Genomic DNA, 21,645 nt, shown 5'->3' with positions numbered 1-21,645 from the left:
CATTCAGAGCTCTTTTTGGGCGGGCGGCGCTCGGCCTCCCAGGGTGGCACGCGGGACGAAAGCTCCCGGCTCAGGCCTGGTTCAGTCACGGCTCCCGCTCACTTCCGCTGAGGGACAGACTGCGGAGCTCCAGCACCCCGCAGGACTGCGTAGGGCGGAATGCCGCCATTCCGCTCACAAATCTGTGATGTTTACCAAAAAAGGTACTAATAACAACACCGACCTGGGGGAGGGCCAGGCTGGGTCACCCTCGCCCAGCCCAGCCCACGCCCCGCCCCCCGGTTCTGTGAACACGTGCCTGTGAGGATGTCAGTGCACTGACCACGGAAAAAATGCATGGGGGGAAACATGCGTCAGAGAGGACTTCTATACGAAGAGCTCTTAGAAATCAATAATAAAAAGCCAACAGGGCTTCCCTGTTGACGCAGTGGTTGAGAGTCCGCCTGCCGATGCAGGGGACACGGGTTCGTGTCCCGGTCCGGGAAGATCCCACATGCCGCGGAGCGGCTAGGCCCGTGAGCCATGGCCGCTGAGCCTGCGCGTCCGGAGCCTGTGCTCCGCGACGGGAGAGGCCACAACAGTGAGAGGCCCGCGTACCGCAAAAAAAACAAAAAAAAAGCCAACAATCTTTAGTAGGAAAAACAAACGAAAATGGAAATGGTGATGCTATAGATGGGCTGTTTGCGAATTGATAAATGATACAATGACGAGGATCAGAGCGATGAGAGCCGTCTTCACTTCACTGGACAGAGTCCCATAGCGCCTGCGCTGGGGAAGCAGGAGGGGGCAGACAACGGACAGACCCGAGCACTATTATTGAAACCAGGTTGGCCAAATCTCCCTGAAAGAGGATGGCTGATATTTCAGTCCAGCGAGTCCTCTGCTGGTTATTCAGCTACGAACACATCTGCCTAAGTCCCCAGGCCGGCCCGGGCGGGGACAGCCACTTTTGCTCTGCCTTATCTGTGGAACAGCCTGCAGGTGCAAAGGCCCAGAGGCTGGAAGGTTGCCTTGGGGAAGGAAGGAGGTGGGGAAGCCAACCTATGCCTTCTCCTCCCCCCACTCGTCCAAATGGCAGAGGTTCGCGGGCCTGGACAGCCAGATCCCAAGACAGGAGACCCCACAGCGCCCAGGGCGTGCACCCCACCCCGTCTCCCGCTCTGCAGCCAGCGTCCAGATCAAGGCCAGACGGCAAAGTGGCCTGCGTGGGGTTGGAGAGAGGAGGGCAGACGCGGCCCCCCGGCTGGCTCAGGTCCCAGGGGCATCACGTGGAGCCATTCGGCCCCCCAGGAGATGCGGGGCCCCGGAAGGGGCGAGAGGTGCTTCTTGAACGAGTTGAGGCGGGCGGAAGGTCCGGGAGGTTTCTTGGGGATAGGCGGCGGGCGGGGCCCGGGGGGCTTCCTGGAGGAGGAGGCGGAAGGAGCGCCGAAACATTGGGAGGATTCGCGCGCTACGCGGCGCCCCCAAACCTCGGGGGAGCGCGGGAGGCGGAGCGGGCGGCGCCGAGAAACAGCGGCTGCGGGCAAGCGGCGGGAGCGAGGAACGGCGAGCCTGCCGCCACCGCCGAGCAGCCCTCCAGCCGTCCGGCGTCCGCTTGTCTGTGCGTCTTCCGCGGATCGGCGGCGGGCCGGCGGCCGAACCCATGCAGCCGCGCAGCGAGCGCCCGGCCGGCAGAACGCAAAGTCCAGAGCACGGCAGCCCGGGGCCCGCGCCCGAGGCGCCGCCGCCGCCACCGCCGCCGCAGCCGGCAGCGTGAGTGGGCCGGGGGCCTGGGGACCGTGACTGGCCAGGGCCGAGGAGGAGCGGGGAGGGAGGGAGGGGCGCGCCGACCCTGGCAGGCTGCCGGGAGGGGGCGGCCTCGCGCCCCGCAGGCTCGGCCCGACCGCGGAGGGTCCTGGCCCCCTGCGTTACCCGCGCACACATTCGGCGCGGGGCAGGGCGTCCCGAGGAGGCTGCTCCCGGAGGTTCTGTCCTCTCCCGCCGCCCTTGAATTCCAGCTGCGCCGTTCAAAGACTCGGGCGGCCTGTCTGAATGATGGGGGGTTGGCGGTCAAGAGAGGTCACACTTGCTGGTCGGGGTAGGGGTCTGCTTCAGAGCCACCGGTCAGTACGTACCAGTTTCATGAACCTCGTGCACTTCCCGCATGCCCAGCCCGTGCCGAGGACACCGGACTCTGCTGGGGGCGCGGGATGGGTTGCCAGCGATGGACAGAGCCTAGTCCCGAGGGGAGTCTAGAGAGCGGGTGCTTCACGGAGGCCCCCGGGTGGAGGGAAGTGTGGTGCTTGAGCAGGGGTCGCGGCAGAGGAAGATGTACAGGTTCAATGACGGACCGGGGTCTGGCGTGGGATCCGACCTCACTCTGGTAGCAGGTTGGAGCAGAGTCTAGTTGGACTCTCTGAATGCGAGACAGCAGAGTGCCGTGGCGCCTGGAGAGCAGGGGAGGTCCTGAGGGGAGTGGGTCCTTGATGGAAACCTGGTTCGGGCTGCTGGGGGCGGGCGGCCTTCTGGGTGCCCAGGCCCTGCCCAGGGTCTCAGGGGTGGGTGAGCAGCTCCCTACAGAGCACACCGTGACCAGGCAGTGCCCACCTACAGCCCGGAGGCAGAGCGTGCCCGGCCCCGGCAGGCCCGGCCCATGGGCCCCATGGAGGGTGCAGTGCAGCTGCTGAGCCGCGAGGGCCACACCGTATCCCACAACTCCAAGCGGCACTACCACGATGCCTTCGTGGCCATGAGCCGCATGCGGCAGCGCGGCCTCCTGTGTGACATCGTCCTGCACGTGGCTGCCAAGGAGATCCGGGCACACAAGGTGGTGCTGGCCTCCTGCAGCCCCTACTTCCACGCCATGTTCACAAGCAAGTACTGCCCCATCGGGTCCGGGCACTTGGGGGACTCTGCAGCTCTCCCAGGGTGGGGACCAGCCTGACCTGCTGTCCCCACAGATGAGATGAGTGAGAGCCGTCAGACGCATGTGACGCTGCACGACATCGACCCTCAGGCCTTGGACCAGCTGGTGCAGTTTGCGTACACGGCCGAGATCGTGGTGGGGGAAGGCAACGTGCAGGTGAGGCTGCCTCACCCCTCACGTCCCGTGCCACTACCCTGCTTGTGGCTCCACTCTCCCCACGCCCCCAGCGTCCCCTGTACCGCTGCCACCCTTCAGTCCTCACGTCCATTTCTCCCCTGGCCCTCTCTCCCACCTTGCCCCATAGACTCTGCTCCCGGCCGCCAGCCTCCTGCAGCTGAATGGGGTCCGTGACGCCTGCTGCAAATTCCTGCTGAGTCAGCTCGACCCCTCCAACTGTCTGGGCATCCGGGGCTTCGCCGACACACACTCGTGCAGCGACCTGCTCAAGGCGGCACACAGGTACGTGCTGCAGCACTTCGTGGACGTGGCCAAGACTGAGGAGTTCATGCTGTTGCCGCTGAAGCAGGTAACGTGGCAGCTGGAGCACAGCCTGGACCTTGACTCGGACCCTGACCCTGACCCAATCGCCAGACCCCAGTACCAGCCTTGGTCCCCCTGGCCCCCATCATCTGGGCCCATAAGACCCGGTCCTTTGCTCCGCAGTCTTTATTTCCAGTCTCTGACTGACGTTCCAACCCCGCCACCCATCCCCTGGGAACCCCCCACCCCCATTTTCTAACCTCACAGGAGCCATCGCCATTGACACCCGACACTCTCCTGTTTTGATCACATACCTGCCTACAGTCTCCCGTGCCCGGTTCCGTATCCCCAGGACTGCTCTGGAGCTAGGCCCCCAGGAACTGGATCTGTGACTCCTGACCCTGCTCAGCTTCTCCTCATAGGAGCACTGGGCCCCCTTGGACTCTCCCTCCCAGGCACCTTCAGGGCTCCATGGACCCCCAAGCCCCTCCCCAGATCTCAGGTCTGAGGGTCCCCACCCCCAGGTGCTGGAACTGGTCTCTAGCGACAGCCTGAACGTTCCTTCAGAGGAGGACGTCTACCGTGCCGTCCTGAGTTGGGTCAAGCACGACGTGGATACCCGGAGGCAGCACGTTCCTCGGGTGAGGCCAGGCCCTGGGGGCCTGCGGTGCTTGGGAGGGGATGCAGTGGCTGAGGGTCAGGTGTGCCTGGGCTCTTCTGTGCCCTGAGATCCCACAGGGGTGATGCAGGCACGTGTCTTGAGGAGGGTCCAGGACTCCACATGAGGAGGGTCCAGGACACATGAGGAGGGTCCGGGACACAGGAGCAGGCCTGACCGTAGCAGGCCTGCTACCACACCCCAGCTGATGAAGTGTGTGCGCCTGCCCCTGCTGAGCCGGGACTTCCTGCTGGGCCACGTGGACGCCGAGAGCCTGGTGCGGTGCCACCCGGACTGCAAGGACCTGCTCATCGAAGCTCTCAAGTTCCACCTGTTGCCCGAGCAGAGGGGCGTCCTGGGTACCAGCCGCACCCGGCCCCGGCGCTGTGAGGGCGCCGGCCCCGTGCTCTTTGCTGTGGGTACGCCTGCCTGTCCCGTCCCATCCAGTCCCCCATCCCTGCCCCGCGTCCCTACCGACAAGCCCAGCACAAGCCCCGCCATGCCGTTTCCGCCCTGCGCTCACGCCACGCCTGCTCTTCCATCCACCGTGGTGCGACCCACTCACCAGTCACTGGCCCCACTTGCCCTTGGAACCTCCAGGCCCTCAACCTTGAGCTGTGCTAGAGCCTCCTAGCCCACTGTGTCCCTGGGCCCTCGTCCTGCCCCGTCACCTCCCCCTCCCTAGGTGGCGGGAGCCTGTTCGCCATCCACGGGGACTGTGAAGCGTACGACACACGCGCTGACCGCTGGCATGTGGTGGCCTCGATGTCCACGCGCCGGGCCCGGGTGGGCGTGGCGGCAGTCGGGAACCGGCTGTACGCCGTGGGCGGGTAAGAGGCGGGCTGGCCTCGGGTCAGGGGCTTGGCATGTGCCCACTGGGCCAACGCTGACCAGCAGCGAACCCCTCCCCTAGTTACGATGGGACTTCAGACCTGGCCACCGTAGAGTCCTACGACCCTGTGACCAACACCTGGCAGCCGGAGGTGTCCATGGGCACGAGGCGCAGCTGCCTGGGTGTGGCTGCCCTGCACGGGCTCCTGTATGCAGCCGGTGGCTACGATGGGGCCTCTTGCCTCAACAGGTAGTGGCTGGGGTCAGGGCCGGGTGGCCTTTCAGGGTTGGCTCAGCAGGTGTGGCTGCATCAGGACTGCAGAGGTCCTGCCTGAGGGCAGCCAAGGGGACCCTGCCTGAGTCAGGTCACCAGGGTCCCCTATGCCTCTTCATCTGAGCTAGCCCAGTGGCCCCTTCTTTCCTCTCTGGCGTCCTTCCCACCAGGCCAGGGGCTGGGCCCAGCATTATCCAGGTAGCCCGTGGCCTGTGTCCACCCAGTAGGCCGTGCTTCCTGCTCCGGTGGGACTCTGGGGCCAGCCTCCGTGACTGCCTAGCACAGAATTTTCGTCATTCCTTGGGGGAGGGCAGGTCCTGGGGCCGGGACTGCCTTTCTGCCACTGCTCAAGGTGAGCGGCCGTCCTGGTGTCTACAGCGCCGAGCGCTACGACCCCCTGACGGGAACGTGGACGTCGATCGCCGCCATGAGCACCCGGAGGCGATACGTGCGCGTGGCCACGCTCGGTGGGTGACTGCTTCGCGTAGCGCCCGCCCCGGGGACCCCCGCACACAGCAGGTGCACCACGGGTGTGTTGACTCCCTGCAGATGGGAACCTGTACGCCGTGGGCGGTTATGACAGCTCGTCACACCTGGCCACCGTGGAGAAGTATGAGCCCCAGGTGCGGAACACCCCAATCACACGTTTCCCCTTCCCCAGAGCTACTTCGGGTCATCACTCTCTGGCCAGCGCCATCCCCCAGAAGGTCATCCCTTTACGTCCACCCTGTCCCACAGACAGCCCACCCTGGAGTAGAGTCCTGCACATGGAGATGGAGGGAGTCTGGTAGTGGGTCTGCCCCCAGCCCGTCCCTCCACCGCAGGTGAACTCCTGGACGCCCGTGGCCTCCATGCTGAGCCGGCGCAGCTCCGCGGGCGTGGCGGTGCTGGAGGGGGCCCTCTACGTGGCTGGCGGCAATGACGGCACCAGCTGCCTCAACTCTGTGGAGAGATACAGCCCCAAGGCGGGTGCCTGGGAGAGTGTGGCGCCCATGAACATCCGAAGGTGTGCTGGCCCCCACACCGGTCACCACAACAGCGGTCTGCACCCTCGACCCTGACAGATGTGTCCCAGGCTCTCACCCCTGCGCGGCGTGTCCCCCCACCTCCCTCCCTCCCAGGTCTCCCCTCCAGGGCCCCGCCCCCACTGCGCAAAGGCCCCGCCCCCACTGCGCAAAGGCCCCGCCTCACCGGCTCATTTCCCCCACCCACCCGTCCCGCCCCCAGGATACCTCCCAAGGCCCCGCCCCCTGAGGCTCCTCAGGTGGCTACGCCCCAGACCCGGCCCTGCCCCCCCACCCTCACCCCCAGCCTCACCTCTTACTCCTCCCCGTCCGCCCCGCCGGCAGGAGCACACACGACCTGGTGGCCATGGACGGTTGGCTGTACGCCGTAGGGGGCAACGACGGCAGTTCCAGCCTCAACTCCATTGAGAAGTACAACCCGAGGACCAACAAGTGGGTGGCCGCGTCCTGCATGTTCACACGGCGCAGCAGCGTGGGCGTGGCAGTGCTCGAGCTGCTCAACTTCCCGCCGCCCTCTTCGCCCACGCTGTCCGTGTCCTCCACCAGCCTCTGACCCGTGGCGCGGCTGCACAGAGGCCCGCCCGCCCGCGGCCTCCCACGTGCCTTAAACCCCCTGGGCCCAGCGTCTCCCTCCCCTGCGCATGGGGCGGGGCTCGGCCCCCGCCAGGAACGTCCGGGGCCGTCTGTCCAGTCTCCGCGCGCCTGGGTCGCGGGTTTCTGTGTTCCTTCTTCAGTGTTTGTTTGTGTGTACCGTTTATTTATTCACTCGTTTATTTATTGATTGATGGTGAGCAGGCTGCAGCTGCCAGTTTCTCCGTTTACTTTTAAAGTGTCCTATCTCTGGGACCAAGCTGCCCTCTTGGGTGTTCTCCCACCGTGCTGGGGACACTGGGGAGCGACAGGGTGGACACTGGCGTTGCCCGTGGGTAAGGGGCCAACTTGGACTCTGTAGGCCTGGAGGGACCGAGGGGTGATGCAGAGCAGTTATGGGGGTGCCTTTCTGAGCAGGTGCAGACCCCCAGCCTGAGCTTTGCACACCTCCTTGCCTCGCCCAGCCAGGCACACTCCCGGCGGGGGGGCACGAATTGGGCTTCCTTCCCGTGGCTGTGGTGTCATTTCTGGATCCTGCACTGAGCTGGGCACACGAGCACCGCAGACCGCATACAGCAATATGAGCCACTTGAACAATAAACGTGTTTCCTGGGCTCTGCGGGCCTGTGGCTGAGCGTCCATTTCTGTCTCTCAGGGTCCTGTCTGGGGTGACCGGGAGAGCCTGGGGTGGCTCTGCGGCCGGGCCGAGCTGCTGTGTGGGCACCTGGGGGCTTGGGGACAGCACCGTCACACCCGGGGGCAGGGCTGTGGTGGCCCGTGTCTTACTCCAGGCTGTGCATGGCACCCCCTCACCATGGCTGTCCCAGGCGCACCTGGGAGGGTCATGGCCTCCCTCCTGGGTTCTGGTTAAGCCTTGGGGACCCTGACCTTGATCTGGGGTGAGGGTTGGACTGAGGCAAGAGAGGAGGCTGCGGGAGGGTCCTGGCTTCCCCTTACCCAGTGGCAAATTCCTGCTTCAGCCGCTGAGAGTCAGCACACATCCGCTCCAGTCACGGGTGACTCAGCAACAGGCATTTAGGTGGAAACGGGGTGTGTGCTCACGTGGTGGGGAGGTCTGGAAGGGGATGCCTGGGCTCACGGAGCTCCAGCTCTAGGCACCCGCAGTCTGACACGATCACAGACTGGCCTTTGGGCCCCCTCCTGTCCAGACTGGGGGCTCTTCACTGGGCGGCGAGAGGAGGGGAGCCTTTCCTCCCCATCCCCCACCCCCCTGGGCTGGCTGGCGTGTGTGGGGGACCCTGGCCAGGAAACTGAAAGGCTCAGCTCAGCCTCAGGTGGGGGCCAGGCCCCTCCCAGAAAGGCTCCGCCTCCCCAGCCCTTGGGTACGGGCAGGCTGCCCCAGAGCCCCGCCCCAGCAGATGGGGCGGGAGGCTCGGGACGGAGGGACACAGACCTGTCGACCTGCTCTACTCGGGCCGCCTGCCACCGCTGCCCATGGGGAACAGCCACTGTGTCCCTCAGGCCCCTAGGAGGCTCCGAGCCTCCTTTTCCAGAAAACCCTCGCTGAAGGGAAATAGGTGAGGCGGGGCAGGGTACAGCCGCGGCCCCTCGGTCACAGGATCTCCCGCAATCTGCCTCGGGGGCCAGGCTGTGAGCACCCCTTCCCTTGTTCCCAGAGAGGACGGCGCCCGGAAGCTGGCTGGCCTGTTTGGCCCCGAGGCCAGGCCGGATGGGGACGCCACTGCCGAGAAGATCTTCCACTACATCCCTGGGACGGTGAGCGGCTGGGCAGCGAGCCCCGGCTCGAAGGGGCGCGGCAGCGGTGGTCTGCGTGTGGCTGCGTGTGTGCGTCCTGCCCGTGCTGGGCCCGGGGTCCTCCCCGTCGGACTGGGGGCGTCAAGTCCACAGCGCAGGGAGGAAGTAGGTGCAGCCCTGCCCTAGGAAGCTCATGGGCCGAAAGTCTGAGCTGAGTGAAACTGAGACCGGCCCTGAGTCAGTGGGGCGGTGGGGCGGGGGGGGCCCTGGAGTCCGCCCCCCGCCCCGGGCCCTGGCCCAGGACAGCGCGTCTGGGCGCGTTGGAGCTGGACAAGCACGCACGTCTTGGCTGCTGCCGTGTGGGCACGGGCGTCAGGCTGGCGACAGGGCCGTGAACCGCCACGCCCCTCTGTCACTCTGAGCGTTAGGGGCTTCGGGTGCACGGTGAGCCGGCCTGGCCCCTGCCCTCAGCCCCGGCTTCTCCAAGGGGTGTCCCTTCAGTGTCCACCACTGCCTCATCCCACAGCGGCCCCTGCGCCCCGCCCCCCAGGCCTGCCCAGCTGGCCGAGGGGGAGAGACACCCGCCCTTTAACCCCGCACGGCAAGGGGCGGGGCAAGGCTCTGCTGTGTGCAGAGGCCCTGGGGTGTGGGGGAAGTGACCCCCCCAGTTCTTGCCCCAGACACAACTGCCCTGCACCCCTCGGTCCTCACAGCAGCAGGTGTGGGCTCCTGAGCCAACTTTCCAAGTGTTCCAATCAGGCTGTCCCCTCTCCTGCTCCCTGGGGTGTCCTGGGCTCCCTGTGGCCAAGTGCTGGCTTCAGAAACCAGGCTGCCTCAGAGGAGGGGACAGAGCACTTCGGACAAGTCCCAGGCGGCGTCTCTCTGTGTGGCCGCATCTCAGGCCTCAGCTCCTCTGTCCAGGCCCAGGGCACATCGTGTGGTCCTGGCCGTCCTTCTGGGCCAGGACATGGTGGCGAGAGAGGGGACCCGGCTTGCTGAACCTTGGGGAGTGGGGCCGGGGGAGGAGCCGGCGCTCCTCAAGCCCTGCCTGGGCGTGGGTTCTGCACCCACACGAGAGCCTGCCCAGCCGCGGCCTCAAGGCTGAGCCCAGGCCACAGGGCCAGCTGCGTGACCCTTCCTGCCCCGTGGCGTATTTTTCATGGGTCCCGTCCGGCATCATTCCCCACGCTGGGTGTGGGTGCAGGAGGCCCCACCCAAAGGCAGGGACGCCAGCAAGCTGTGAGTCTGTCTGTTCACATTCCTGGGCTTGCCCGAGGGGTGCCTCAGCTTGGCCAGGGCACAGCAGCCCCTGCCGGCTCCCCAGCACACCCTGATCCCAGACCTCAGCCCCTCCAGCCCCAGTTCGGCGCCCGTCCCGGTCTGACTCCGTTCTGACAGTCAAGCCCCTGTTTCTAGAGGATTCTTTGTGTGCCAGGGCCAGCTGTCAGTGGGCACTCACCCTCCCTCCCTTCAGCAGACAGGCACTGAGCCCCCGGCACACTACAGGCCTGTCCTAGGCCCTGGCCCAGCAATGGGCCCTGTTCTCGTATCGTTCTCACCCCATGACCGAGCCAGGTGATAAGACAAAGAAGTAAAAGACAGAGTAAGCCAGATGTGGCCAGTGCTGAGGAGGAACGTACAGGAGGACCAATGGGCGGGGGTCAGCGAGGCTCGAATGTTGGAAGGGCACCCAGACAGGGGCTCACAGAGACGGGGTCTGAGCCAGGCTCTGGATGGGGTGAGAAGGGGCTGGGCTGAGTGGTCCAGGCAGAGGGGCAGCAAGAGCAAAGGCCCCGAGGCGGGCACGTGCCTGATGTGAGGGGAGAGGACCCCTTGGCCGTTGTCAGGACCTGGGCCTCCGCCGAGAGGGAGATTGGGGGCGTGCGGCAGCGTGCTGGTGGCTTGAAATGGACTGAAACGGGAGTCCTTACGCCAGGGAAATTGCCAAAGACTACAAATCAGCCCCCCACTTCCTTGGTAGAACCAAGTGTTAAAATGTTAGTAGCCAACCCTGAGGTGTGGGAGGGACTCGAGTATTATCGCACCTGGACACCTGAAAACCCTTCTGACCAACAAGTCTCGGGAGGTTGAATAACCGAAATACGGGAACACAGTTAGGAAATAGTGAAGCTAAGGGTTGTACCTCCGTTGAATTGAAACCTCGATGACTCCAAGACTAGACCACAGAGTTCTGTGACCAGCATGGAGGCTCTGTGTGTGTGTGTGTGTGTGTGTGTGTGTGTGTGTGTGTGTGTTCTGCATCGTTTTCATGTGAAGAGGCTGTGAGTGTGTACAGGGTTCTGTACACACGTGTGATGCTGCGTGTGCCTTCTTAACCCGTGTATTGTGAGACTGGGGGCCAGGGCTGCTGGCCGCTGGTCAGGCCCCCTCCCCTGAGCTCTGCCCCCACCCCAGAACATCCCGAGCCTGGAGAGCCAGAAAGAAGACCTGGAGCAGCCCTTCCTGCGTGTGTTCAAGGCAGGGCAGTGGAAGGCGCCTGTGAGGAGCCTGGGAGAGGTTGTACACTACACCAAGGTCCGGCTGCGTTTCCAGCACAGCCAGGTGGGGGCCGGGCCGGGAGGGGCATGCTTGAGGGCCGCGCTGGGGCCTGCCCGCAGCCCTCAGACCCTGGCCCCACTCTCCCCCAGGACGTCAGCGACTGCTTTCTGGAACTCTTCCCCTCCCACCTCTACTTCCAGGCCCATGGTTCCGAAGGACTCACTTTCCAGGTGCGGGGAAATGGCAGAGAGCGGAGCTGGGGGGGAGGGAGAGGGCAGCCCCTTGGGAGGCACTGGCCTAGCCCTGCTCGGGGGTCCCCCAGCCCGTTCCTCCCGCTGTGCTCTGGTAGGGGCTGTTACCACTGGTGGAGCTGAGCGTCTCCCGGCTCGAGGGATCCAGAGAGCACGCCTTCCAGATCAAAGGTGTGCGGGGGCAAGGGGGTGCTGCCTGTGCTGATCTGGGCCTCAGGAAGGCGAGAGCACCGAGGCTGCTCGGTGAACCTGGCTGTTGACCGGGCCCCAGGACCTTGGCGGGGCTCGGAGCACGTTGAGGGGCCCTGGCTTTTCCTCTGATGGGCACATGTGCGTATGCCGGGCTGGGGCGGAGGACAGCGGGTCGGGGGCCTCCAGAGCTGTGCGTGTGATCATCAATGACTCCCCCAAACCCTTGAGGAGCCTCTCTGGTGGCCGCCGGCCTAGCCTACTCTGTCCCCCACCGCCACAGGCCCGCTGCCCGCCCCCCTTCTTGTGCTGTGCCCCAGCCAGGCCGAGCTGGACCGCTGGCTCTACCACCTGGAGAAGCAGATAGCCCTCGTGGGAGGGGTGCCGCGCTGCCCCCCAGCACCCCCGCAGGTCAGTGCTGGGAACCCCACGCCCCTTCCCGTCACCTCTCTCCTCCCCCTGCCGCTGACCCCCTTCTACCAGGGCCCCCCTGAGAACCAGCCCCCTCGGACTCTGCAGCGCAGGCTGACCCCTCTGCGGACGGCATCAGGGCTCCAGGTGGCGGGCACCGCCATCTGTGCCTCACGGGTCAAGCTGCAGCATCTGCCCTCGCAGGTGGGTGGAGGGGTGCAGAGGCAGGCGGAGGCGGGGGAGGGGCGCAGGCAGCAGGTGGGGGCCCTGGGCGTGTGCTGCTGGAGACCCTGCCCCGCCCGGTGACACCCCCCCCCCCCACAGGAGCAGCGGGACGGGCTCCTGGTCCTGTACCCGGCCTCCCTGGTCATCTTCTCCGAGGAAGCAGACGGGCTTTGCTTTAAGGTGGGCCCCGCCCCACTGTGGGCCCGCCCCAGGGACGCGCCCTCTGCGTGGGGGTGGGAGGGGGCGGCAGCTCAGGAGGAACCTGTATTTCGGGGCCTGTTGGGACAGATAGCACCGGCCCCACCCACCCAGCCCACTGCCCTGGTCAGTCTGGTCTTAGCCTGACCTGGGCAAGGAAGGTGGGTGCCCTGCCTCAGCATCCCGTGTCATCCTAGAGGGTCCTCAGGCACCAGCAGACCCATCACCTGGGGTGGGTGGCATGGGGGCCCCTAGTGCCCCTAAAAGGGGCCTATGCCTCTGAGCAGGCATCTTCCGGGTGGCTGAGGCTTACGCGTGTGCGTGTGCACGTGTGAGCCCGGGCGTGGGTGTGAAGGTCCTTTGGGGCCAGAGCGAGTGTCATGTGTATCAGGGTACATTCTACTCTGGGGGTCATCGTGGTTTTCAGTCACTGAGAAACACACAGGGGGCTTCCTCGTGACCCCTTCCCACACCCCCCATCTTAGCAGGTGACCAGTCCTGTGTCAGCCATTGGCTGGCGAAGGCCCCACCTGGAGACGGGGGCGAAGGCACCCCCAAGGACAGGCGGGGAGCCCCTGGCCTCCCACGGGGGTCGGCCTTGGACCTGCCTTGCCCTCTACTGCCCGGCGTCCGAGCGCCCACCCAGCTCGGGAGGACAAGACGGAGCAGTGGGTGCAAGGGTTGCTTCCCTGACTATGGCCTCGGCCCCCGGGTTTCCCGCAGGGGGAGCTCCCACTCAGCGCCATCCACATCAACCTGGAGGAGAGGGAGAAACAGATCCGCTCTTTCCTGATCGAAGGTGGGCAGAGCCCAGGCCTGGGAGACAGGGCGTGAGCCTAGCGGGCACCCAGCTCTGCACCGGGGCTCTGCAGGGGGCACCCTGCCTGCCAGGCCCCCTCACGGCATCTGTGTGCCAGGCCGTCTCATCAACACCATCCGTGTGGTGTGTGCCAGCTATGAGGACTACCGCCACTGGCTGCTCTGCCTGCAGACGATCTGCCGCGAGGACAGGGCCTCCCCGCCGCCCGGCCCCGAGAGCTTCCCGGGGCTGCGGGCGCCCCCGCAGGTGAGGACTCGGCAGGGGAGGTGCCACCGGGCAGCGGTGGAACGGGAGGGTGGGCCTGGGCATGGGGCGGTGGGGGGAGGGGCCCTGCCATCCGGCTCACCCTTACCCACCGCCGGCTGCCCAGGCTGTGGGCGGTGGCCAAGGCTCACTCTCCTCTGACGGACGGACCAGCTGGGACTCGGGGTGCCCAGCACCCGGCTCCACCCGCACCAGCCACTCCACGCCTGAGTCCACCACAGGCTGCCCTGCCCGGCCCGCACCAGTGAGTATCTGGCGGGGAACGGGCAGAGGAAGGGGGTGGGGGACACTGAGGCGAGTTTGTGTTGGGGACCCCGCTGCAAGTGGGGCCCTAGTTCCTCAGGGGAGGCGACTCAGACCAGAGGGGCTCTGTGTAGCCTCAGAGGGGTATGTGGGAGAGGGCCCCGGGGAACCTTCTGGAAGGTCCTTGGTCCCCACAGGAGCAAGGCAGCCCTGGCTGCCCCAGCGTCGGTGGGCACAAGGCAAAGCTGAGACGGGCCGGCAGCAACCGATCACCCAGGAGCAGAGCCCAGGGCGAGGGGCCCGGCCCAGCCACCCCACTGCACCTGGACCTGACCAAGGTGGGCCCAGCACGCTGACCCTGGCTCCAGGCATGGCTCTCCCTCCCGCCCTCCATCTTCCCGGCCTCCTCGGTCCTGGAGCCACCCAGAGGCCTCTTGCACAGAGAAGGGAGGGCTTGGCCACTTCCAGCTCCGGCGATTCTGTCTGTTCTGTCTCTTGCCTGTAGTTGAGGCTGGAGGATGGCCCTGAGGCCCCAGACCCTTCTCTGGAGACACCGCACTCCCCGCTCTACGCTGACCCCTACACACCACCTGCCACTTCCCACCGCAGGGTCACAGACGTCCAGGACCTGGACAAGGTCAGTCCCCTGCTGGGTGACAGAAAGAGCTGCATGTGGCCATAGCTTGAGGTTGAGAGGGTGCCTGAAGCCTGCGATCTGTTCAGGCTGCCACGGGAGGCTAAGGGGCTTTCTGGGGCGGGGGCCCCTCAGCTGCACGGAGGTCCCAGCCCAGGGCCTCGGTCACCACCGCTCTCCTGACAGTTCCTCAGTGCGATGCAGAGCCCGCTCGGACCTGAGCCCTCGAGCCCATTCCCCTTGGTCCCCGTGTCCGTGCCTGTCTCTGAGCCCAGCTCTGGACTCTCCGGCCCCCACTTGCTCTCCGAGAAGGGAGTCCCGCAGACCCGAGCCTCTCAGAGGCATCACGGCTCCATCAAGGGCTGGGGGTCCCGGCCCCCAGGCTCCCCTCAGCTTGTGAGTAGCAGCCCCCACCCCGGGCAAGGGGTGCTGCGGCGGGGGCGGGGGGAGAGGAGACCACGTGGGGCCTCCTGGGACCCTGAGGGAGCAGGAGAGATGGAAACGGGGGGGGAAGGGAGGATGGGCGGAGACCAAGGACGGGGCAGCGGCAGGAAGGGGGTGGGGGCAAGAGGAAAGGTGGGGGTGGGGTCCGGCAGGTCCCTGAGCTGGCCGCCAAGCCCGTCCGAGGGCCCATCCCTCAGACTTGTCGTCGGGGTCCCCAGGTCTCTCCTGCGAGGGAAGTTGCGCCCGAGCCCCCGCCACCTCCCCCAGGTGAGTGAGGGCCCTGCCTCTTCCTGGGAAAGCTCTGGGTGTTGCTTCCTGAAAGCACATGCACCTCTGCCCTCCCCACCAGACGGCTGCCCCCCAAGGAGCTACGACAGTGTCTGGGACAAAGCTCGGTCACGTTCCCACCAGCGGTGGCCTCAAGGAGCACCTCAGGCTGAAGGCGGGCTCGTCCAGTGGATCTGATGGCCACCAGGAGGCCGCTGCTCGGGACCACCTGCCTGCATCGAGCCTGCAGGAGGGGCTGAAGCGGGACCTGGGGCTTTTTAGTGGGGCCACAGGCGCCCAGTATCAAGTCAGGGTCTGACCCCAGCAGGTGGAGGGGCCTCCAGAAACCTGAGTTACCCTGGGCTCTTGAGGGGTCAGGAGGGCCTCGTCCTCAGGACACCTTGGCCAAGGTGACTGGACGCCCAGAGGGGCCCACCCTCAGCCTGCCTCTCAGGGAAGGAATGAGGGAGGGGACTCGGGGTAGGGGTTTCACCTGGGAGACGGAGGATGGCACAGGTGTAAAGGTCAGAGGGCTGAGAAAGGTTAGCTAGAGTCAGAGTACGTGAGGCCAGAGGGCACAAGGGTCTGAGACATCACTAGCAGAGGCAAGAAGGTGGCCTGGGCGCGTGGGAGAGTGATGGTCGGGGGAAACCGGCAAGAGACTAAACCAGAAAGAAAGAGATTTTATTGGTGCTGTGTGTCCACGCATTCTGTTTTGAACAGCCAGGCGTCTCCTGCGTCCCGGGGACCCTGTATGTGCTGCCTCTGAGCTGGACGCCCACCCAGCACCCGGTCTGGCAGCCCCCTTGCTCCACTACTGTCCGCACCCTTCCCACCTTCCCGTCCCACCTCCCCGTCCCACCTCCGGCTCCGGTCAGCCCTGGGCGAACCCAGGTGTCCCGTCCCTCCACCTGAGCCCCTTGCCTTCTGACTCTGCACCTCCTCCAGGGCTCCCCAGAGGAGGGGCTCCAGGCTCTGCCCTCAGACCCCCAGCCTGCAGGGCCCCGCTGGGTACCTGCTCACCATCTCGGGAGGTCAAGCCAAGGAGGGCTTGACCACAGACCCCTGGAGTTCAGGGGTTAGACAGGCTTCAGAGGCCTCCAACGGCCCAGCCCACTTATAAACAGGGCAGAGGGTCCCTGGGACACCGCCCCCAGCCTCAAGGCCCTCTGCCCAGATCTCCAGCTGGGGCCTCACTGCTGCTCTGAAGCCCCATCATACCCCTCTCTCCAACGGGATAACCACATAGGATCAGGACTCCAGTTAACTCTGGTTTCAGATAAACCACAAATAATTCCTTAGCGTAAGTGGGTCTCATACTACGTGTCTGAGATTCCAGTTTCGCTGGACACATTGTTTTTTATTGCTAATCTGGCGCCTTACTAACCAGCTCCCTGCTTGCCCTACCCTCCCAGCCTTCCAGAATCTCCCCACTCCCAAGTGTGGAGCACAGCCTCGGCCTCGGCCACTGGCTGGACCCTCGTGTGGAGTCCAAGGGAGCCAGGACCAAGGACGTAGGCTCCTTCCTGGACGCTGCAGAACACAGGGGTCAAAGGGCAAGGCCTGAGGGCAGCCCCTCCTCCTGAGCACCTGTGGACGTTTCCTCATCCTGAGTCTTCCTGGGCGGAGCCTGGGTCCTAGGAGCTGGGGCTGTGGCGCCCCCGCCCCACCTGCCGGCGGAAGTACCGGATAGCGGAGACGGTGCCGATGTGGGCCAGCAGAACTGCAAGAGAAGCACAAGAGCTCCTGAGCGCCGGCTCCATCCCGGCCTGGTCCCCACCCTCCAGCCCCAGGGCGGGGTTCTCAAAGGATGGGAGGAGGCCAGCGGGGCGAGAGGAGATCCATCAGGGGAGACACCTGCGCCTCCCCATGAGCCCCTCATCCCTGCTGGCCCAGCAGCTGGGACACCACCACTGCCCCTCCATTTGACTTCTAGACACCAGCCCCCCGCCTCCCGGGCCCACAAACCTGTTTTCCAGGCATCTGGGGCTTGCAGGTCTGATGTTCTCACAGCCCAGGTAGCGAAGGCTACAAACACCAGGCACATGTCATTCTGGCTGAAGGTAAACAAGGTGAGGGGACCCCGGGGTTCCTCTAGGAAAGAGAAGCGTGTCCTGAGCTCCTGCTGTTGTCCCACTCAGACGCATCTGCCCTGGGACACGTCTCTCCTGGCCATGTCTGTCCTGAGTCACATTCTCCCCGTGATACCTTTGTCCCATGACACGGGGTAGCATGTGGCATAGTTGAGTCAGGCTGACTTGGGCGAGTACGTCTGGGGCACCGTTTCCTGCTTTGTAAAATATCTTCCAGGGGAATGCGAGCCTGCTCTGGCAGCAGCACGGCCTGAGCTGGAGCTGCCCCAACACCTACCTGCTACAGGCTGGGGGCAGGCACTGCTGTTACCTGGGCCTGAACACAGGGCGATGGTCAGTGTGGAGCCAAAGCCCTGCTCGACCGGGGCTGCCCCGCCTGGACCGGGTCCTGGGATGGCCAGGAGCTGGTCATCCTGCCCAGATCATCCCTGAGGGCCCCCACCAGCTCACAAGCCAGGGTCCTGGCTTGCCCCTCCCCACTGGCCCAACTCCCTGGACAGTGTGTACCCAGGTCCTGGACAGGCCGTGGGGTCCCCGCAACACACACCTGCTGGCCTGATGGCCGGGGTAAGCTGCTCCGCTGAGGCTGGGCTAGGCCCTGGTGGGGTGCCGGTCCCCACTTCCCAGGGGACTGACCTGGGGGGCTCCGTGGCCTGCATCTGGAGAAGGGCAGCCGGCTCCAGCGTGCCCCCCGACATGTCCTCCCCGAGGAAGTGTTCATAGGCCTCGGGGATGGAGATGGGTATGGGGTCTCCTGGTGGAGGGGCCGGCACAGGCTCAGCCTGGAGGGGTGGGGCCTGGGAGCGGCCTTCCCAGTGCCTCGACCTCTGGGTTTGGCCATCCTGGAAGAAGAACTCGCACACATCCGGCCACTGGACTTCGGCCAGAGCCTGGCTAGCCTCTGCTTCCTCCTCGACATCTTCACGCTCCTCCTCGATGGTGTCACAAAAGAAGAACTCATAGGCTTCTGGGTGGGTCACCTCAAAGCAGCAGCTGGGCCCAGGCCCCGCTGAGGCAGAGGGGGCGGGGGGAGGCAGGTGCTTCAGGATCCGAGGCTGGGGGGTCTGGGGCCCAACTGCCACAGCGTCCCAGGCTCCAGACGCCCTGTGGCCCCCGGCTGCTGTCCTGGGGGCTGTGGCTGGGAAGGCTGGGCCCGAGGCCTCTCCCGACTCTGGCTCCTCGGAGCTGGGCACAGCCATGGAGAATCGCACTCTCTTCTTCTTGGGGGCTTGGATGGGGCCTAGCGGGGGCCCCCCAGTGTGGTGTCCAGGGGCACCTGCCGAGGGCTCCCCTCTGGGCTTCTGTCGGCCCCCCTCTGGAGACCGAACAGGGCTGGAACCCAGCTTGGCCACTGGGGCAACCTCCAGCTCCACCATGTCGGGCGCAGCCTCGGGGATGGGAGCAGGTGTAGACACACCCACATCAGACCCAGCCTCGGAAACCAGGTGAGGCAGAGCTGTACGTGGAATAGCCTTTGAGACAGGCATAGGTGAATCCACGTCCAGCTGGACCCCTGGGCCTGGCATAAGCAGGTCCACATCCAGTCTAGGCTTGGAGGCAGGTGTAGACAGAGGCTCATTGCGTTGAGGCTCGGAGGTGGGTGCGGACAAAGCCACGTCTGACTTAGCCATTGTGACATCTAGAGAAGCCTCCGGGTCAAGCGTGGACATAGTGCGTGGCTCAGTTCTGAGGGTCATTCCGATGAGGTCTGTACCCTGCTCAGTGGTAGGGACAGATGTAGACAGATCCACACCTGGCCCTTGCCTGGCCGCCTGCTCTGGCCCCAGCTCGGCTTGCCCAGCTCCCGCTGCCTGCCCTGTTGTCCCCACCCGGAGGCCCTTCCCCCCGGACCCAGCCAGCCCAAGGCCGCCCTCGGCCCCGGCCTCAGCGAGCAGTAACGAGCCCAGCTGGGTGGGGGAGGGGCCTGGGTCACCCAAGCGCCCACCCGCCGTGGTGCCCACTGCCCGCCTCTTCTTTCGGCTGGGGCTGCGCAGCAGGGCTCCAGGGCGGCCGGGGGAATCGGGGCTCGGAGCGGGCTCGCTGGGGGCAGTAGCGGCAGGGCCCCGGGGGGCTGGGCCCTGCAGAAGCCTCTGCCTCTCGCCTCTGGAAGACACTGGCCCCAGGAGGGATGAGCCCTGGGCCAGAGGGGCAGCGCCAGGGCTGAGGGACGGCCGAGCTCCTGACCGCACGGACGTGCTGGGCATCTGCTGACCGGCCTCTGGGGCCAGCACAGGCTCACGCCAAGACCTGCTGACCAGCTGCCGGGTGGCTACCTCATCCTCCTCCTCAGAGCTGGGCCCGTCGCTCCCCCTGGGAGCCAGCTGCCCCTCAGGAAGGGGCAGGGGCCCAGGGGGGCTGCTGCCACTGCTGTCCCTTTGGTCAGTGTCACTGGACAAGAGCTCATCCCCAGAGGCCAGGCCGGCCTGCAGGAGGCCACACTCCTCGGCAGCGGCTGAAAACTCAGCCCAGTCCTGGTCACTCAGCTGGACGCTGTACTGGAAGTTCTCCATTCTGGGTCAGCAGAGGCATGTGAACCACAGACCAGGCTCTTCACGGGCCCAGGCCCGGGGCGCTGGCTGGCACACACTGCCCCCACCCCACCTGCCCCCTGGGGCATCCCATGCCTCCCTGGCTCAGGGGCCAGCACTCCACCTCCGTCCTGAAAGAAAGCAGAACAAACAGAGAATCCAGAGGGAAGCCGTGCTGATCTCAAACCTGATGGCTTCCTGGAGCTAGAACATCCGAAACCCACTTTCCGTGCTCCCAAACTGACCGCAAATGATAACGTTACAGTGACATATTGCTACAGTCCTGCACTCGAGGTAGTGAAGTTCACTAAAGAAGAGCGTTCCTCATGTTTGAGCTTTCACCCCCAGGGGGAGTTTTCCTCCACAACGTTATGCATTTTCTGTTCAGCTGGGTCAGCCTCCAGCTTTCCTGCAGAGTTGTTGGTACTGAGGCCAGCTCTATATAGCAAAGCCCATTTCAAGGGCCACCCACCAGGGCTCATGGGCGATAGTCAGCGCTGGGCTATCCCATCATGCCTCAGGTGGCCGCTGGCCATGGGGGGAGGAGCCACAGTGTCCAGCAGGTGACCAGACTTTGGTGATGACCTTCCAGCAGCCTTGGCTGGAACAGACTGCCGGGCTTCCTCTGAGCTTACCAAGGTCAAGCTAGTGCTGGCCAGAGCCCACTCAGGGGTCATCAGGGAGAGCCTGGCTCTGCCCCGGCCTGGGCAGGCGGTCCCAGAACAGAAATGAGCCTCCTGATTCCCACCAGCCCCCCTGGGGCCATCCTCAGTGTCTGTGCCCCTGACCAGATCTGCTCAGCCGACAAAGGTCGCCTCCCCGTGTCTCAGTGAACTAAGGCAACGCTACCTGGCTGACAGCCCCTAACCTCTCAGCCCCCTGCAGGGGGCTGCCCTTTGGCCCTTGGTCAGCTGCCACTGGACCCAGGGCGGTGGGAGGTTACTCTGGCCAGGCAAGTCCGGAGATGGAGGTGCCTTGAGACCAGGGCACTGTGGCTTCCTGACCCCGCTGCACCTTGCCCTCCTCTCAGGTCCTAGGGGAGGTCCCTGTGGGGGCTGTCTGCCTTGGGACCCCTTAGGGTGGGGATGAGGGGCCGGCAGTACTGTACCTGGGACCCCACAGCCAGCCGGGGCAGCGGAGCCGGGCGTCCAAGCTGCCTGTCCCAGAGCGGCATGGTGCAGGGCTCGCCCCGCACGCCCCGCCCCCGTTGCCCAAAATACCACAGCCCCGCAGTCACGTGTCTCCTGCCAGGCGGCAGGGTACAGGCCACAAATAGATGGCATTTGAGGGGCTGCCAGCGACGTGACGGACGCCTTCCTGGTCAGGTCAGACGCCAGGCAGAGAACGCTGACCAGCAGTCAGGCCCACAGGACCTCCCTTTCCCAAGCTGAAGGCTACTCTGCTGCCCGTCCCGGCCGAAGGCTGCCCTTTCCTCTTATTTATTTATTTATTTATTTTTATTATTATTTTTTTTTTTGGCGGTACGCGGGCCCTCACCGCTGTGGCCTCTTCCATTGCGGAGCGCAGGCTCAGCGGCCATGGCTCACAGGCCCAGCCGCTCCGCGGCATGTGGGATCTTCCCGGACCGGGGCACGAACCCGTGTCCCCTGCATCGGCAGGCGGATTCTTAACCACTGTGCCACCAGGGAAGCCCTATTTATTAATTTTTTTTTTTGCGGTACGCGGGCCTCTCACCGTTGTGGCCTCTCCCGTCGCGGAGCACAGGCTCCGGACGCGCAGGCGCAGCGGCCGTGGCTCACGGGCCCAGCCGCTCCGTGGCACGTGGGATCCTCCCAGACCGGGGCACGAACCCGCGTCCCCTGCATCGGCACTGCGCCACCAGGGAAGCCCTGCCCTTTCCTCTTAAAGCGCTCCCGCCCACTGTGAAGACTCAGCCCTCCCGGCTCCTCCTGCCACTTCGCCTGCTGGCGGCCCCCGAAGACCAGCCCAGGTGCTTCTGGGTCTCAGAGCTTTACCCTGACGCCCGTGGGGAACAGAGGGAACCAGAGCGATGAGCCAGGAAGTGACTGGTCCTGGAATGTTCCTAGGGGTCATTTGGACGTGGCCACTGCCAACCTGGGTCAGGGTTTGCACCTCCC

At 65.3% G+C, this 21,645-nt stretch overlaps 3 protein-coding genes across 14 annotated transcripts; 2 read left to right on the top strand and 1 right to left on the bottom strand.

Moving 5' to 3' along the window:
* The first annotated feature begins 1,458 nt into the window (after positions 1-1,458).
* KLHL17 (kelch like family member 17) lies at positions 1,459-7,393 on the top strand. Of its 6 annotated transcripts, none has more exons than XR_010837897.1 (12): positions 1,459-1,752; positions 2,593-2,852; positions 2,940-3,061; positions 3,210-3,431; positions 3,841-4,026; positions 4,249-4,462; positions 4,729-4,873; positions 4,957-5,124; positions 5,319-5,615; positions 5,698-5,771; positions 5,887-6,154; positions 6,498-7,393. XR_010837897.1 is itself a non-coding variant. In XM_067020067.1 (12 exons), the coding sequence occupies exons 1-12, from the start codon at positions 1,643-1,645 to the stop codon at positions 6,724-6,726; spliced, it is 2,001 nt and encodes a 666-aa protein (XP_066876168.1). In that variant the 5' UTR covers positions 1,476-1,642; the 3' UTR covers positions 6,727-7,393. The 6 variants fall into 6 exon arrangements, 2 of the variants coding, with proteins under 2 accessions (XP_066876168.1, XP_058915705.1); XR_010837896.1 differs by having other exon boundaries at positions 1,460-1,752; positions 5,973-6,154; XR_010837899.1 differs by having other exon boundaries at positions 1,461-1,752; positions 5,463-5,615.
* A 78-nt stretch (positions 7,394-7,471) lies between these two features.
* PLEKHN1 (pleckstrin homology domain containing N1) lies at positions 7,472-15,617 on the top strand. Of its 3 annotated transcripts, none has more exons than XM_059059720.2 (16): positions 7,472-8,302; positions 8,402-8,501; positions 10,896-11,042; positions 11,129-11,209; positions 11,329-11,401; positions 11,703-11,830; positions 11,903-12,034; positions 12,155-12,235; positions 12,977-13,052; positions 13,171-13,319; positions 13,444-13,581; positions 13,778-13,918; positions 14,086-14,217; positions 14,401-14,610; positions 14,877-14,925; positions 15,008-15,617. In XM_059059720.2, the coding sequence occupies exons 1-16, from the start codon at positions 8,220-8,222 to the stop codon at positions 15,121-15,123; spliced, it is 1,836 nt and encodes a 611-aa protein (XP_058915703.1). In that variant the 5' UTR covers positions 7,472-8,219; the 3' UTR covers positions 15,124-15,617. The 3 variants fall into 3 exon arrangements, with proteins under 3 accessions (XP_058915703.1, XP_058915704.1, XP_058915693.1); XM_059059721.2 differs by having other exon boundaries at positions 8,127-8,302; positions 11,939-12,034; XM_059059710.2 differs by having other exon boundaries at positions 8,127-8,302; positions 11,703-12,034.
* On the bottom strand, positions 15,589-20,805 carry PERM1 (PPARGC1 and ESRR induced regulator, muscle 1). Of its 5 annotated transcripts, none has more exons than XR_010837890.1 (5): positions 20,655-20,805; positions 17,566-19,677; positions 17,134-17,334; positions 16,894-17,019; positions 15,589-16,648 (listed from the first exon to the last, which is right to left on the bottom strand). XR_010837890.1 is itself a non-coding variant. In XM_067020059.1 (4 exons), the coding sequence occupies exons 2-4, from the start codon at positions 19,526-19,528 to the stop codon at positions 16,563-16,565; spliced, it is 2,109 nt and encodes a 702-aa protein (XP_066876160.1). In that variant the 5' UTR covers positions 19,529-19,677; positions 20,655-20,795; the 3' UTR covers positions 15,589-16,562. The 5 variants fall into 5 exon arrangements, 3 of the variants coding, with proteins under 3 accessions (XP_066876160.1, XP_058915689.1, XP_066876147.1); XR_010837891.1 differs by lacking the exon at positions 20,655-20,805 and adding an exon at positions 19,792-20,637; XM_067020059.1 differs by lacking the exon at positions 17,134-17,334 and having other exon boundaries at positions 16,894-16,953; positions 20,655-20,795.
* Between the last annotated feature and the right edge of the window lie 840 nt (positions 20,806-21,645).

The sequence above is a fragment of the Kogia breviceps genome, chromosome 1, assembly GCF_026419965.1.
Source record: "Kogia breviceps isolate mKogBre1 chromosome 1, mKogBre1 haplotype 1, whole genome shotgun sequence".
NCBI classification, from domain to species: domain Eukaryota; kingdom Metazoa; phylum Chordata; class Mammalia; order Artiodactyla; family Physeteridae; genus Kogia; species Kogia breviceps.
This window is presented reverse-complemented; position numbering and strand designations above follow the sequence as displayed.

Excerpts from the sequence above, each read along its gene's own strand:
- KLHL17 (XM_067020067.1), top strand. The coding sequence starts at position 1,643 with ATGCAGCCGCGCAGCGAGCGCCCGGCCGGCAGAACGCAAAGTCCAGAG. Across the intron at positions 4,027-4,248 it reads GGAGGCAGCACGTTCCTCGG|CTGATGAAGTGTGTGCGCCT; the intron begins GTGAGGCCAGGC and ends ACCACACCCCAG. Across the intron at positions 4,463-4,728 it reads CCCCGTGCTCTTTGCTGTGG|GTGGCGGGAGCCTGTTCGCC; the intron begins GTACGCCTGCCT and ends CCCCCTCCCTAG.
- PLEKHN1 (XM_059059710.2), top strand. The coding sequence starts at position 8,220 with ATGGGGAACAGCCACTGTGTCCCTCAGGCCCCTAGGAGGCTCCGAGCC. Across the intron at positions 13,582-13,777 it reads GCCCTGCCCGGCCCGCACCA|GAGCAAGGCAGCCCTGGCTG; the intron begins GTGAGTATCTGG and ends TGGTCCCCACAG. Across the intron at positions 14,926-15,007 it reads GCCCCCGCCACCTCCCCCAG|ACGGCTGCCCCCCAAGGAGC; the intron begins GTGAGTGAGGGC and ends CCTCCCCACCAG.
- PERM1 (XM_059059706.2), bottom strand. The coding sequence starts at position 19,528 with ATGGAGAACTTCCAGTACAGCGTCCAGCTGAGTGACCAGGACTGGGCT. Across the intron at positions 17,020-17,565 it reads CCCGGCCATCAGGCCAGCAG|AGGAACCCCGGGGTCCCCTC; the intron begins GTGTGTGTTGCG and ends TCTCTTTCCTAG. Across the intron at positions 16,649-16,893 it reads CCCAGATGCCTGGAAAACAG|TTCTGCTGGCCCACATCGGC; the intron begins GTTTGTGGGCCC and ends CTTCTCTTGCAG.